Genomic DNA, 17,232 nt, shown 5'->3' with positions numbered 1-17,232 from the left:
TGAATGAAAATGGATCACTTTACTCTCTTTAAAGTGATCCATCCTCACTTTATTCAACTCTAACATCTGCCACACCGAATGCATTATGCACCTCCTAGTGTCACTGAGCTGCAACTGACACAGGAAAGAGGTGTATTTAACCCAAACATCTTGCCCACACAAATCATACATTTTAGATTAAAATTAAGAAATATTTGGTTGTTTTTTTCTCCACTTGGTCAAAAATGTTAAGCTGTAGCCATTCTGTTGCCTGTGTACAGTGTGTTCAAGACAGTGCATGCAGATAAATCCAATTTTTCAACTCAAGTAAATATTTTTTAAACGAAGTGAAAGATATTTACTTATTTATTTGGCAGAACAAACAGATAGATAGTTAAATAGATATATGTAGAAATAGATAGAGATAAATCATTTGCAATATTATACATTCAGAGTGGTTTATTTTACTTCAGGTGGAATTAGGTAAGAAATATAAACAGAAAAATCTTTTGTAAGTAAAGTTTAAAGTTTGTAGTTTGAAAACCAGACCTATTCATTTGTTATTTCAATGTTTATCAAGTAGATTAGTGTCACCAATACTGTTGTAATTTCGCCTCCTGGCCAGCAGGTGTCCTTCTAAAAACAAAAAAAGGAAAAGTAATCGTCAAGGCGGAAGTCCACTGGAGCTAGTCTTCCGGTCTCGCTGAGCAGCATGGCGAACCTCGAGCATAACGAAGATGACCCAAAACATGCGACAATGTCCGGTGAAACCCCCGCCGCCAGTGTCCAGCTCCAACCCGCCGGACTGTCCACCGCGCCGGGCAGAGATGCGTATGCGACTCCGTGCGCGATCCCGTCGTTTGCCGCCGCCTCTGAGCTGCTGTCAGCGCCGTACTCGTGTCTGGTCATGAACACGCACTGCAGACACGTCGCTTTACCGCCCATGTACCTGCACAAGAAGAGGACAGGTATCCAGGGAGAGCTGGAGACCGAGCTGCTCAAGTTCTCTGAGAGGTAGTCACACTAAATAATAATAATAATAATAATAATAATAATAATAAAGAAAAACAAAAAAAAAAACATTTAACGCACCACGAGCAGTCATAAGCGTAACAAACTTTTCAACTACGTGGACAACACGACAAAACCACTCGAGTAGTCCATAAACACAACAGCAAACCAGTGTCAACTATCTAACGTCGTAACGTCATATGTCGTTTGTTTATATTGTTGTTGAGAGGAACTAGGTTTGGTTTGGGACAGTATAGACCTGATTCAGGTCAGAGAATCGTGGGCCACAAACGTTAGGGGAGTCCTTCCCTTCATGTGAATTGTGGTTGTGAACTGGCAATAACACGGTCCTAAACATTGATATGAAAGTTCCACTAAATCGCCGAACAAAACTGATAGTACTGTAAAGGCGTGTGAGCCCCCGATAGACGTCATGGTGCTTTCATGGCCCCCCGGAAAACTTTCTGTAAGTCACAACAATGGCCACAGTCGTCATTAACTTGCAAACTTGTCATTTCTAATATGTATGTTATTACATAGGGGTTTGTTCTGTTAAACGCAAAATGAAATGTTATGCAACTTTACTGTAGCATTTTGTTTTTAATCACATGTTAAAATCACTGTATTTTGCTGGATGATGGGATAAAGTCTGCAACTAACGATTGTTTTCATAACTGATTAACTCATCAATTATCGGGTTTAGTTGATGAGTTATTTGCTCCATAAAATGTCAAAACAGTGTTGAAAAGTTTAGATTAGAGCTGCAACTAATGATTATTTGCGTAATCAATTAATTGGTCGATTATTTTCTCAATGAATCATTTTTGTCCATAAAATGTCAGAAAACCTTAAAAATTGTTGATCGGTGTTAGTCAAACCTGTCTTGTTTTGTCCTCAAACCAAAATTATTAACTTCTAATGATTTCTTTGTTATCCAGAGCAAAGAAATTAAGAAAATATACACATTTAAGAAGCTTAAACAATCGGAAATCTTGTTTTAATCATGAAAAAAAGCTTCAAACCGATTAATCGATGATCCAAATAGTTGTCGATGAATTTAGTAATTGATTTATCGATTAATTGTTTCAGCTCTAGTTTAGATCGCTGTTTCCCAAACTTAAAAATCAATGTTTTGTGTTGTCAACAAGCAACATTATTCATTATATGTTGTAATGAAACCAGTGAATAATCACATTGAAAATCGGAGCGCTTGATTTACTAATTTAGTTTCTTGTTATGTGATACTAATGTTGTAATAGCTTGTTATAAATGAAAAAACATCTTGTCAAAACATGGCACATAAAACATGGGATACTGACTTTTGCTTTTCTGGTGTGGCAGCAATACACATCAGTGTATTCCTGTGGATGTGTAGTTTCAATTATTTGTGTGTGTGTATGTTGTTTGTGTAAATGTAAAGTAACAGGAACACTAAGCATACAAACTTAGAAAATAGTAGCCCAGCTCAACATTTGACATTGGTTTGATTATTCCATGTGATGATTAAGTGCTATGCAAATTGCTTCTTTGCGTCTCTTGCAGCCTGAAAGGCGTACCTTTAGCTTATGACAACATCAGGATTGTGGGCCCGCACGGAAATGTCTATGATGACAGCAGCTACATCCACATGGACGTAGAAGCCAACTTTATTGTGTTTCAACCCACAAACGGACAGAAATTGCTGGTGAGATTTACATTTACAGCATTTGCTGTGAATTGTCATACTCCTGAGTGTTGGCACATGTCTGTCCAACCATGCCTTTTATTTAGAATTTAAAAAACGCACACGAGGCTCTGAGGAAGAATACATGGAAAATAAATATGAATGACTATAGTTGGCAAAACATATTTCCAACCCAGGAAAAAACAGAGAAGCCCTGTTTCCACCAATCAGTTTGGTTCAGTGATGTGCTCTATCATCACACAATTATTTCCCATTATTAAACATTGAGGTTACCCATAAACTAGGGATGGGTATCAGTATTGGTTTGATACTGGTCAAGATCACTGGGTTGGATATCAGAGATAAAAATGTAAAATCTGATGCGAGCTGAACTGCACTGTTGCAGCTTGGTAGAAACAAGGCTAAAATGCCACTGTGTTTTCTGTCCCCAGGGTAAGGTTAATAAACTAGGAATAAGCCACGTGGGCTGCCTGGTGCATGGCTGTTTTAACGCCAGCATTCCCAAACCAAATCCGATCTCTGTTGAAACCTGGAGGGACGCAGGACCGAGGATCGGAACAGATCTGGAGTTTGAGGTGACTGCACTTGATTCTGACACTGCTGGTGTGCTGCTGATCAGAGGACAGCTGGATAGAACCAGGCAAGTGTGCTGTGTGGGGTTGGTTGGAGGAGGGGACAAATCTAGATGCGCTATTGCTATTCAAACTGATGTTTACACTGTCTATTTACATGTGTATAATGCCCTGCCAGGTGCAGCTACTCACTGAATTGATTTGTGTGTGTGTGTGTGTGTGTCAGGCTCCAAGAGCTGATGGCAGTAGAGGACTCTGAGACATGCGTCCCTGCAGACCAGCCAGACACAGCAGACACAGAACCGAATCCAGAAACTACAGAGGAGTCTCCTGATGTAACCCCCAAGAAAAAGAAGAAGAAGAAGAAAGACAAAGTCAAAGAGGACCAGACAGAAGACGAGCTAACACCGTCCTGCCAACAGGACAGCATCACCACATCAGAGCTAAATGAATCAATGATAGAGGCAAACGGCAATGAAGTGAGTGAGAAAAAGAAAAAGAAGAAGAAAAAGAAGGTGGAACATGTAAAAGAAAAAGAGGAGGAGGAAATTGAGCTCTCCACCATGGACATCCACGGGAGCGACTCCAGTGGCTACCTCAGCGATAAGCAAAGCAAAAAGAGGAAGAATGCAACAGATAGTGATGTCACGTCTGGTTTTAGTGAAGATCCCGAGCCACCAAAGTCCAAGAAGAAGAGGAAAAGTGATATTCAGCAGTTTGCCTGAAAACAGATTGTGTTTGAAAATCAGGTTCATTGTGTTAAATAATTGTGGTGTTATCAACCATGTTCATTACAGTGAAATATACAGTGGTGCCTTATCAAGAAAACACACTTTTAGTGAACGAGGTTGAGTAGTAGTGCATTGACTTAAGTAGTTTTGGAGCTTGTGCCTAAGAAAAGGACAGGTACAGACTTTCTCAGATCAGTTCATCGACACTGGAAAACAAAAATCCAGGAATGGCACACACAATTTTCTGGCCAGTGAAGTATGCAAGACAACCAATACTGCCAAACTCAAAGAAAACTTTTGTCTGCCAAGTCTGCACTAAGGGATTTGTCAATGTGTCAGTTTTTGACTGAAACAGATTAAAGATTCAAATATTTTGACATGCCAGTTATCACCTGTTTTTGGTTTTCACTTCACTCCCACACCAGTAGCTGTTGGGTGATGAAGGGCTGAGAGACAGCCCCAAAAGGGAGAGTTTAAGCAGTGAGGTGTTGAGTTGGAGACCTTATCAGGACCAGACATTGTACAATTGACCCTCCTTCATCTGTCACATATGATTAGGGGGTGGAGTGGCTCAGTGGTTAAGACCGGTACCCTGTGTGCCAAAGATTTCATGGTCGCAAGTTCAACTCCACCCCTGGCAGGCTGTACTCAATTCCCTTCTAAGTCGCTTTGGATAAAAGCGTCTGCTAAATGACATGTAAAAAAATATCACAATATATATATTTAAATCTGTTATGATGGAGTTGAATGTCTGGTGATTGCTTGATGTGAAGGTATCTGAAACAACAGATAATAGTAATCAATAAATCTAAATAAATATAAAGGCAACATGAAGTCAGATTCAGTTACAACAACATACCGTTTAGCTAGCTTTTACTGCCCTCTACTGGCCAAACATGACTTTGGCATTTGGTAATCTCAAGTAATAATCCAGCTGTGACTGCAACAGGCTGATTAAAACAGTAATTATGAACATATATTATGAAAAAAAAATGTAAAAGAACATATATTTTATGGCCTCAACTTCTGGCTTTGATACATGCATACCCATGTCCGAACCAAAAAATATTATAAAAAAGGAATTGTCAATAGGATTAGTCAACGTTAAAGACGTCATGTGTAACACTGTGGGTCCCAGTATTGGGCCTGTGTAGTCATACATTGTATTTCTTATGTTTTTATGAACTTTGAACAGATGCAAGGACTTTTCCTTGATTAAAAACAAATCTTGATTAAAGGGTTATAACGAGAAACTAAGACTTAAGTAGACTTAACAACACTTGAAGTACATTTATTAAAGTATCAAAGCACATGACTTCTGTACTACAAGTATGCTGTTTTTGAAATACAACAAAATGTGTAAACCGTACTATTTTGAGTCACTTTAAGACATTGAGACTTTAATATGCTTCTCAGCCTTTTGGTCAGGATCAAGTGTAGTAACTGTTTCTGTCTTGTAACTTGTAACGGGTGGTGCTGGTTTAAATCCTGGGACAGGTCAAAGGCTGGGGTGCCCAATTGCTGTTCCATCAATGCATTCTGAGCACTTAATTGTGGCCAGGCAAAAATGTGAATCAATTTGAAAATAATAATGATAATAGGTGGGTTGCCATGGCAGCATCGTAGGGTCAACACACAGAGACAAACAACCATTCACTCTCACGTTCACACCTTTGGTGAGATTAAAGTGTCTGTCTGCATATTGTTTGACTGTGGGACGGAGAGAACATGCAAACTTCACACAAATCATCATAAATCATTTATTAAAACATGCAGGATGGTGAACTATGGCGTGGTGAGACTGCAGATGAAAGGCAGGTCAAATTCTCTGTTCTCCAATGAGCTGGCAGAAAGTATATGACATCAGCAAAAAGCTGACAATCACATCATTATTTTATAAATGTGCCTTTCATGTTGTGTGTTTTAGTGTCATTTGATAACTGAGAAGGATGGAAGGAAGGAGAACAAAGTAAATAACCAATGCTGTGTTTAAGGTAAAGGTTAAGGAGTTATTTATGCAACTGCCGTAAAACTTGGTCTCAACTACTGTTTTTTACCAGGTATCAACGGTGTCAGTTTTGTGATAACATAATCTGTTTGGTACCAACTGCACAAAACAGCACGGTTTACAAATGGAAGAACAGTATGCATTTGAAATTCAAGCACCGTCTTCACAGATGACAAGAGCAGAGGCTGAAGAGGCTCAACTGCCATCATCTTTGTCAACTGAGGTTTCATCGGATAATGAATTAAATGAAACACAAGTTGACTTGAAAATGGAAGAACCGTCTGCAGTTGAAACTGAAGCACAGTCTTCACTGATGACAAGAGCAGAGACTAAATCTGTATCAACGCATGTTTCGCCTGAAAATGAAACCAATGAAGCACAGGTTGATGAGACAACTGAAGGAAAGTCTAGAGTTGAAATCTATACAGAGACTGGCTATGCATACAATAGCCCAGCTATCTACTCCCACCAAACGCCACCTGACTATGTCCACCACAGCACAGTTGGCTCCGCCTATCAGGGCCCAGCTAACTATGTCCACCAAAGCACCGTTGGCTCCGCCTATCAGGGACCAGCCAACTATGTCCACCATAGCACAGTTGGATACACTTACCAGGGCCCAGCTAACTATATCCACCAAAGCACAGTTGGCTCTGCCTACGAGGGACCAGCTAACTATGTCCACCAAAGCACGGTTGGCTCTGCCTACGAGGGACCAGCTAACTATGTCCACCAAAGCACAGTTGGCTCTGCCTACGAGGGACCAGCTAACTATGTCCACCAAAGCACAGTTGGCTCTGCCTACGAGGGACCAGCTAACTATGTCCACCAAAACACAGTTGGCTCTGCCTACAAGGGACCAGCTAACTATGTCCACCAAAGCACAGTTGACTACGCCTACCAGGGTCCAGCTAATTATTTACACCAAAGTACAGTTGGCTGTGCCTACCAGGGAGCAGCTAACTGTGTCCACCAAAGCAGTGGTGACCTCGCCTACCACGGACCAGCTAACTATGTCCACCAAAGCATAGTTGGCTCTGCCTACCAGGGACCAGCTAACTACATTCACCAAAGCACACTTGGCTCTGCATACCAGGGATCAGCTAACTATGTCCTCCAAAGCACAGTTGACTCCACCTACCAGGGATCAGCTAATTATGTCCTCCAAAGCACAGTTGACTCCACCTACCAGGGATCAGCTAACTATGTCCTCCAAAGCACAGTTGGTTACGCATACCAGGGACCAGCTAACTATGTCCACCAAAGCTCAGCTCACTCGACCTACAAAGGTCAGCCATCTGATAACTTCAGAGGTGCTTCCTCCAATACCTTCAAGGGTCCATCCTACAGGGGCCCAGCCTGCAGTAACTACAGAAGAGCCTACAATAACTACAGACATAAAGCCTATAATAACTACAGACATAAGGGCCACAATAGCTATAGATATCCTGCCAACAATAACTACAGACATCAGGGATACAACAACTACAGAATTCAGACTTACAATAACTACAGACATCAGGCCCATAATAACTACAGACCTCAGGCATACAATAACTACAGAGATCCAGTCAACAACCAAGGTCCAAAGAAGTATACGTGGAAAAAAAAGGCACTGGCTGTATCAGTTCATACTGAAACATGTGAACCAGAGGCTGTTGTGAAAACAAGATCCCAGTCTGCTGCAGACACCATTGCACAGACTACAAATGAGAAAACAAACATGATCACAGAGCTAAAGAGAAAAATTGCCATGCTTGATCTAAAAGCCGAATCAGACATGAAGAAGGAGACCAATACCAGCCGCACCAAACCGGTTGAGAAATCCACTGATCATGAGTTGGCCTCGCTTCTCATCAAGCAAGAGCAAGAAACCTCATCCTTGGCACTGGTCCGGATGCAGGAAGCCCTGGAAAAGCAAAGGCTCCAGTGGCATGGGGAAAAGTCCCACCTTGTAGAGTCTTTAAGAAATGCCACGCAGGCCTTGGATGACGAAAATAGAGAGACAACTGAATCTTGGGATGAACTCATGAATAAAGTAATGACCTTGGATAATCAGGTTAAAGAGATTGAAGAGATGAAGAGAAAAGGGAAGAAGGGAACCATGAAGAGATTTGTCCTCCAGCTCCTCAGAGGGTCGAGAGGGACCTAACCTTGCGCAAATCTCCCACACCATCATCCCTAAACTGTAAAACAAGAAGTGTTCACAAGAGAAGAAGGCAGTTATGCAAACATGATGCATTATGCTAACTGCTGTAAAACACCAAAGAAGACGTTTTAAAACAAACACATAGTAGTATGGATGTATGATGGAGCCTACATCTGCCCTCTTACTAAGTCTTGCTCCACACCATAGCTTATAAACCCTCTTATGAAACCCAGTCTGCCCAGTCCAATAAGATGATCACTAAATCAAGTCCAGGTTCGACCAAGGGCCTTACTGTGTAGAGTTTGCATGTTCTCTGGTTTTCTATGTCGGCCCCATGATGTACTGGTCACCTGTCCAGATTGTGTACCCTGCTACTTGCCAAATGTCAGTTGGGACTGGCCCCAGCTAATAGATGGAAAATTCAAAAATAAAATTGTAAATCAAAAATAGATACCTTCAGTCATCACAAAGTTGTTGAGCTCTCCACAAGTTTGTGGCATGGACAGGCTAAATGAAAGCTGTCCATCTATTATCCAAGTGGTGTGTTCTGTTTGACATGAATCCAAACTTAATCTTGTAAACATTTACTGCCTGAAACGAATTTTAACGTTTGGTGTTTTGAATTTCCCTGTTGCAGCTTTAGAGATAATGTTTAGTTGTCACGGCCGTTGCTCCATATAATATTTGAAAGTTACAATGTAGTGGAACTCCCTGTGTTGACTGTCATGACAATGGTCAATGTTGTATAACAAGAACACCCAGGCTTCGACAGCAGAATCCTACGTTCCAAGAAGCACATTTCAAACTTTCTCCAGAAAGTTTCCAGTTTATCTTGTCAATATCACTCCCTCACAGTGACTCCTCCTCTTCCCCATCCCGGTTTCCCTTCTCCTCCTGCTCCTCCCCCTACTTGTCTCCCTGATTTATAGGAGGCGGTGTGCAGTTCACACACATTCCACTTTTGACAACACCCCCGCCGCCCCTAACTCCCCGCCACTGAACTCTCATATCTAGGCACAGTCATTCATCTTCATGAGCCATGGATGGAGAGAAGATGAGGGAGGGGTTAGAGGAATGAGGCAATAGGAGAAGTGCTGTTTCTGTTGTGCCAAATCTTTACATACACCTCTTGCTGCTTTGATAGTTATGTTCTCTCTGTTGGTGCTGTGGAGTCTTAATGTCCCAGGTCCAAATTTCAAAAGAGCAAACGAGCCATGCCACACTCTCGCTGGCTTTCACTCTAATCCATGCAGACACACCACAACAAATCCACCACCCCACAATCCACAGATCTCCACCCTTGTGCACCTCCATTAGCCAGGCCTAATTAGTTATGTGGCAGGCACTGTGCTCCATCCCAGAGCCCCAAATGGCAGCAGGTCATAAAACCTTAAGTGTTCCACCAGTCAGAGCCGTACAACTGTGGCCATATATCCACCAGCCCAGTCCAGACAAGACGGAGATGTATCAAAGCCCGTCTCTCACAGGCCTAGTTTCAACCGTGAAATCCCTTTATGGCATTTTCAAAGGTATTTCTGAGATTTTTGGCACCTCGGCTTTGCACTCCCTCAGGTAGGCAAATATCCCATGCACACACACAGAGACAGGCCGACTCAAGCGTTCAAGTCTTTCTCAAGGGATCGGTGTCTGCACACACCCGCATACAAGCACACATGCACACACACTGTTAACCCCAAAAGTAAACATTACTTTTGGTCAGTGAGCTAGATTCCCATAGTTAGTGTGTTTCCTTGGCACCCGACACCCACTGTCCTGTCCTCAGTAGTCCCGGCGACGACTGACAAGTGTTTCCTGTGACACCATTTTGCTCATTTTTGGGTCTACATACAGTGTATGTTTACTTTGTACAGTTTTGTGGATTCCACAGGGAGTCGTCAGTGAATGTGTCGATGCAGCGACTGAAAGTAAGATTAGTCCAGTGATCCCTAAGTGATTTAATTATGTTATCTTTCCTTCTCTGATTGTGGACAGAGGTGAAACAAAAACAAACAACAATACACATCTCGGTTTAGTTAATAAATCTAACTATTTTAGTTATAGGATGGCCATTTTACAGTCAATTTAAATTATACTGGAGCATGTGTATACTTTATGACATGAGGCCTGGAACAGGAACCCCCACATTTAAACCTCAGTGTTATTAATAATCATTTTTGATATAAACCCAGTACGGCACGAAGGTGAAATAGCACATTTATTTTATTGTACAGCACAAGACAAACAATTGTCTGCTATTTTTATACCACCGACTTCACAGATACCAAAAATGTTTTCCCTAAAAGATTGAAGATTAAAAGAGCGAGGTGTAATCACATACACATTGTCTGCGTCTAGACAGTGTTCTGACCGAACCGTTACTCCTACACCCAAAACACAGGAAATGACAAGACAAAAGGTAAAAAAAAAAATATTAATCTGAACAGTATGCAGTTATTATGATAGTAACATCATCTGCAGAGACAACATTAATAAAGTATGTATAGGTCATCCCTAGGAACATAGATGTAGAAGTGGAGTTCGTGATTTACTGTGAATGTAAAAGAAAAAAAAAAAAGCAGAGCAGAAATATGGAGAAGAGTAGTGAGGGGTGGGGTAAAGGGAGGGAACACACAGCATATCATCAGATTTTCAGCCACAACCTCCCAAAACCACAGAAAAATAAATAAGCCAAGAGGGGGGGTGGGGGACAACGAGGCTTGGAAAAAATGATCTCATGTTTAGCCGTGTATCTTTACAGGACAATACCCCAGACACAAGTAAATATTTTATTATAATAATTTTATGACAAACTTGTCAAACTGCAGAGTGGGGCTGTGGGGACTCTGTGTAGGAAAAAGGGCATGAGAGAAAGGAGAAGGAAAGAAGGAGAGATGAAGAGAAAGTGAAACATGGGTGGTCAATACTGGTGACGACGATGATGATGATGATGATGATGGTGGTGTGTGCATTGGAGCTGATTACTGGAAAAACACTTATAAAGTCATTGACAAGAGGATGAAAGAAACCAGTGTGATCAGCGAACTGTCCTCTGAGGTTCAAAAGCAGGCTGATTTTAACTAATAAAGACGACATATGACAAATGTGTTTAACATTTCATTTAGACACAAAGATCCTCCCAGTTTCCCTCACCAAGTTTAGAGACTTGTGCTTTAACCAGCAGCTTGTGCTCTGAGAGCACACGATGAGCTTCTTTGAGCTGAAATTGATTTAATATAGATGCAGTGTGTTAAGATCTCAAAGTTGTGATTTTTGCATTTGTTCTTTGCACCATGACCATTTGAATGACTACAAATGCTATGATAAGTGCACCTATTATTGTGATATTGGCTCCAGCTCCACCTTAAGACTCTGAAAGGATAAGCAGCAGGGGTGTTTCAATAGACATTGGGGGCCCAGGACAAAAAGGGCAAAGGGGGCCCTACAGTACATCAAACTAAACCAAAGCAAGCTTAGTTGCAGAAGTCTTGCCAGCTCCCCAGTTAATGAGTCCATAGTGAGTGAATGGGTGAATATCCTGCTTCCTGCATGCTCAAGCCAGGCTCCACCCCCCTCACCTGGATCCTGCAGAGATTCTCCTGCTATTATGAACACGTCTCATCCGCACAATGTCCCGAAATGGTTAAATACAGAGAATTTCTGGGCCAATATGTTTGGAATAAATGTCTCAAAAGCTCTAGTCAGGGGTTTTCCAACCATGGCGTCGTTGCAGTTTCTCGTACATTGTCAATCTTGCCGATATTTCTTGCCATTTTCTAAGACATTTCTGTAGGTCTTACTCAAAATGTCATGTTTTGGCATAGATCATGATATAAGCACATTCTTCAGATGTTTTACCAAAAAACCAAATTAACTCCCATTTCCATTTACTGGATTGTGAACATTAAAGGTCCAGTGTGTAATACTGGGCTTTAATGATCACTGAAGGCAACCATATGTTCTCCTACATACTAGGAAGGTATGAGGATGAGGTGAGAGGTATATTCACCTGCAACATGCAACTTCACCAACAGATTTAGCTCAATCCTACAAACTGTACATTTACGTATGAGGACGGTTTAAGGCTATGACAGCTTAGTGTTGTGAAGTTAATATTGAAGATAGTAAAAACTGTAGATTGTAACAACTGTCGCCACAGCACTGACAATGTTGGTAACAGCTAGCTATTTGCAGATTTTTGCACATTCCAATATATATGTTGGGTTGTTTTTTTTCTCATGCTCTCTAGCACCACGGCTATGTTATCCATGTCCTCTCAGATTAAGTGTAAGCATGAGAGAGCCTGTAACAAACAACACAAAACTGTAAACAGAACAGTGTACTGATCAGTGGGGAACTCATTTGTTGTTGTTTTTTTTCAATAATATTGTGTTTGTGAGAAATGGCAATGTTTTTCTTCAGCACCGTTCATATTTTTTCCAACTAACTTTTGTTCCAAAGCAGTTCTGGCACCACATTGCAAGAAGAAGAAAAAAAAAAAAAGTCTGATCTATCTGGAGCTGTGGTGTGTAAACACATTTTCCCTAAATTATGTCAGCATAAAGAAGAAGAAAAAAAAAACACTGAGTTAACAGATTATGACTTACACAAACACACTTGCAGTCAGATGGCATGAGGACAGGCCTGCTGTGCCAACGTCCATGAGGGCTGCCACTCTTCATTATCATATTATTATCACTGTCGCAGTTGTATCTATTTGTCTGGCAAAACAGGCACACACCACAGCTGGGAATATAATCCAAAAAAGCAATGAAACACAGCACCCTCAAAATACACAGGAAAGACTGGGTGAACCTTTTTTTTTTTCAGAAAATAAACACAGACATTACTCAGACAGAAATGGGGGATGGGGGAGAGTGAAGGCAAGGTGCTGACATGGGTAAGGATGGGTGGGGGAGTCGTGCCATGTGATGAGATTTTTAGTGTGGCTGCAATGTGGGAGCTAGATTGCTGGATTAATAGGAGGAGGAGGGTGATTCTGAGGAGTGGCTGAGGGCACACAGCGCTTTGGCGAGTGGGAGTTGTGGGGTTGGAGGAAGAGGGTGAGGAGAAGGTGGGCGCGTGAGGAGATGTATGATGTGGTATTGGGGTTTATCCAACCTCCACACGCACACACATGCATACATGCATTAGCCCTACCTCTTTCAGGCCACCCAGCTGTGTAAACATGCTGCGACTAAGCGCTGGCCGGAGAGCCGAGCCAATCAGAGGGCAACGTGTCGAGGAAGGTGGTACAAACGAACCAATGAGCCGCCGTCTGTGTGTGGAGAGGAACAAAAAAAAAGAAAGTCACTGTGACACAATGAAGAAGAGGCAGATAGGTCAGGAGTTAAACTCATCTCCCTTACTCCCACTGTCTCCCACTCTCAGCCTCCCTCACACTCTGAAATTGACCAAAAAACTTAAAAAAAAAACTGCTTATGCTGTAAACTTTTTCCCCCCTCTACTTCAACAAAGGTGACATAAAAAAACACTTTGTCACCAATTTGTAAAAAAGAGCGGGATGCATCACGAGTGAGTCTGAGTGGAGAAAACATGCAATAGAAAATGATGGAAGGGTCGACCGACTCGACTCGGTAAAAGAGAGAACACAGAAGGAGAGTGAAAAAGTAAGAAAGCGACCGAATGAGAGAAAAGTGTCTAGTTTCAGATTTACAATGGTAGTGGGAGAGATTTGGCTGTGTTCTTACAGCACACTGAGGACAGAGCCAGATGAGGAGTAGGAAGACAGATTTACATGGTGAGAACAGCTCTGGCTGCTCTGGAGTAGCACAATGTTCTCTGGTGATCTCTGTATTAAAACTTCACTGTAACAACAATACGTGCATACTTTGTTCACACTCGGCCCTCGTGTTAAAGTAGAGACATCATGATTCCCCAAACACACTGATTTTATGATGATATATGGACCCGATGTCCATAGAGGGATTCAGTGTCAGGAGCGTCGTTGAGCTATGTGATGTAAGGTGCCGTTTTAAGACCCTATCCACGTGGAAAGAGAGCTAAACGTAAACTAGCTTTTTACTTTCTTTGTCGTTTTGTACAAGTGTTCCATAAACTTGGCATTGTTTCAGGAAATGTCTTCATCCGCATGAAATCCCCCGAAAACGACTCAGAATGCTGTAGTCAGGCCTGTACGTGGCATTAAACTAAAGCTTTATTCAAATAAGTATACAGTATAGTGCAACAGAAACAGAATGAAGCACACCAGAAGGACTAAGGAAAGAAAATAAAAGTTACCATGAGGAGAACAGACCAAACAACCTTCAAATACAAGACGAGTAAGAAAGATAACCAAGAGAGAGGTTGGATTATGAGATCTTTGTTATCCCAAAGTGGCGCATTAGTTTAGTTGTATTTAAGTGTGGCATTTTGAGATTTTCCCACTGTGCAGCATGTTTTCAGGGCCCCCAAAATGCCCTTTCTATGTGGATAAAACACAGATACCATGACAAACATAAGCAGATTCCCCTAGACTCATGTGAACTAAGTGACTTACAGTAAGTGCCACACATTTGAGTATTTTTCAACATTTCATTCCCTCATAAGCAACGTATAATAGTCTCATGCTGCTGTGCTGATGGCATTCGGCTCCCCAGAGGATAAATAATAACTTTTTTGAGGGGATAATCCTCAGATCTTTAGTAGTTTTCACTTCTCCAGGAGAAAAATAAGACTGGCTGCAATGGATTGGCACTAAAATGAAATTGTAATAAAAGTCACGGTTCCCAGCGGATGACGGCCTCTTTTGCGTTAGTGCCACCACAATGACGACATTTGTGATTTTGAGAGTTATGTCTCAGTGGGTCACCAAACGACATAGTCGAACTCGTTTGACTTAGGTGATTCCCCCGAATTTCAATTTAATTTAGCATATTTGTATAGCCCAAATGCTCAAATCACATTTTGCCTCAGTAGGCTTAACAATTTGTACAGAAACCAAGAACCACATGTCCTTCACCCCTTGGTTCAGATGAAGAACAGTTCCCCAAAAAACGGAAGAAACCCTCGAAAGGGCTATAGAGCAACCTTTCCTCCAACTGAAACGTAATTATGGGTCGTTTTGGCCAATCCTTGAATATGACCCATAGGTACATTTTTAGCACAGCTGTTACTTAATTACTAAGTGTTAGTAATGTTAGGGTTAGGGCTGAAAAAAGACATGATTAGGCAGTAAGTTACAGACAATAAAAAAAAAATAAGCATGTCGCATAGTATCATGTGTAACAGTCTAATGTGAGTTAAACCAATGTCCATCCATCTTCTACCGCTTTATCCTCCACATGAGGGTCACAGGGGGTGCTGGTGCCAATCCCAGCTGACAAAGGGAAAATCCGGAGTACACCTGGGGCAGTTCGCCAGTCCATCACAGGGCCTCATAGAGACGAACAACCATTCACTCTCATATAGTGGAGGGATCCCTCTTCTGGGATAGACAATAGATGTTGGAGGCATAGAGCAGACCACCAAAAAAAAGATGATGGTACGTGATGATGTATTACAGCACACACAGTACACATCAGTAGTACACAATCATACGTATACAATAATAAGTGCATATTAGTAAACATTTTCCCGCTATCGTCAGGTCAGACAAAGGATTATTTTTGCAGTAATACAAAATAAACCAGTGGGTAAATCTTTGACAGTCCTCACTCCAACCAAAGATGGTGAACATGCAACAGTGAAATAGTCATATAGCGTTAACACTTCCAGTTTCACACAAGAAAGAACATTTAGTCAGTTTGTTTGAACATTCAATCTGATGGACAAGGTTTGGGATTAACACTAAAGTCCCTCTTATAGAACCTCATTTATTTGCATAATCAATAATAACAGATCAGAGCAGTAACTCTGCCATTATTAATGTTTGCCCTGTGTATTTCCACAAACCTGGGCCACAGCCATGTGTGTGTATGTGTGTGTTTGTGTATCTCTTTTGGGGTTTTACTCCTTATTTAAGACCAATATTTACTCAGCAGCCCCAGGGTGAGATTACCTCATATTCTCCCACCCAGCTGTGCTTTCTCAATGTTTCCACGACAACCCAGCGGAATGTCCCATCATGTTTATCTGCCTGCCAGGGAAACAGAGAGAGGAGAGAGGAAGCATAAGTGGCGGAGGGAAGATGGCGAAGATACACTTTAGCTGAAATATGTGTACAACACACACACACATACACACACACACACACACATACTCACACACTTGTGTGTATGAAATCATAAGAATGTAAAAGGAACTTCAGTGAGTGTCGGTGTGTTCTCAGATGTGTGAGCTCAGTCAGCAAACGACAGGAAGTTAATCAAAACTTGGACTAGGAAACAACAGGAGTAAAAATCTCTCAGTTATTATTGGCAAATAGTGACGTAGTTTGGTGGAGTTTCTGCTTAGTTTTTATTTGTGAGGAGTAATTAGAAGTTGTGGTAACACAGCTGGACCTTTTTAGCATTTGCTGTGCAGTATACAAACCTAGTTAATGGATTATAACAACTACATGTTTATATATACAGTATATAACCTCCTATATCTTCTCACAATAACATACAGTAACAGACAGAAATGTGAATGAATGACTGATGCCAAAGCTGTCATTGAATACAGTAATACAGGACTTCCTTTTTCAGTTTCTCCCTTAAGAGGTTGCCACAGTCTTCCCCTATATCCTCAATGTTACACAATTATCATCAATGATACCTGATTATATGTTTTAGCTGCTTACATTTCAGGGTTCATGTGTGCTGGCTCACAGAGGCATCATTAATAGTTCTATTTATGTCATTTCCTATTGTGCCAACTCCCAATGTAAACTGTTCTTAGGCTGAGTTGTGAGTACAAGTATGAAGTGTTTCTGAACTTGCTGCAGTGTAACATGAACAATAATAATAATAGTAGTAATAAACATCGAAACTCCTATTTAATATGGCCATTTAAACCTAATAGCTGCACAGACCATAATGTATTCAGAGAGTGGTCACTGAGAAAACACACTCTTTGGGGGATATTCTGACCAATCAGATCAGTCAGATTTGGTCCATAGCGTTTGTAACAATCTGCTGTTATGAGTTGGCTTTTAAACC

At 41.3% G+C, this 17,232-nt stretch overlaps 1 protein-coding gene across 1 annotated transcript; it reads left to right on the top strand.

The window, feature by feature from the left end:
- The first annotated feature begins 652 nt into the window (after positions 1-652).
- polr1f (RNA polymerase I subunit F) lies at positions 653-4,354 on the top strand. The gene is made up of 4 exons (XM_058620051.1): positions 653-993; positions 2,533-2,674; positions 3,106-3,314; positions 3,473-4,354. Exons 1-4 carry the CDS (start codon positions 692-694, stop codon positions 3,969-3,971), a joined length of 1,152 nt encoding a protein of 383 aa, XP_058476034.1. The 5' UTR covers positions 653-691; the 3' UTR covers positions 3,972-4,354.
- The last annotated feature ends 12,878 nt before the right edge of the window (positions 4,355-17,232 follow it).

This window comes from Solea solea, chromosome 20, assembly GCF_958295425.1.
Source record: "Solea solea chromosome 20, fSolSol10.1, whole genome shotgun sequence".
In the NCBI taxonomy this organism is placed as follows: Eukaryota; Metazoa; Chordata; class Actinopteri; order Pleuronectiformes; family Soleidae; genus Solea; species Solea solea.
Note: the sequence above shows the minus strand (reverse complement) of the source record. Positions and strands in the feature narration are given on the sequence as shown.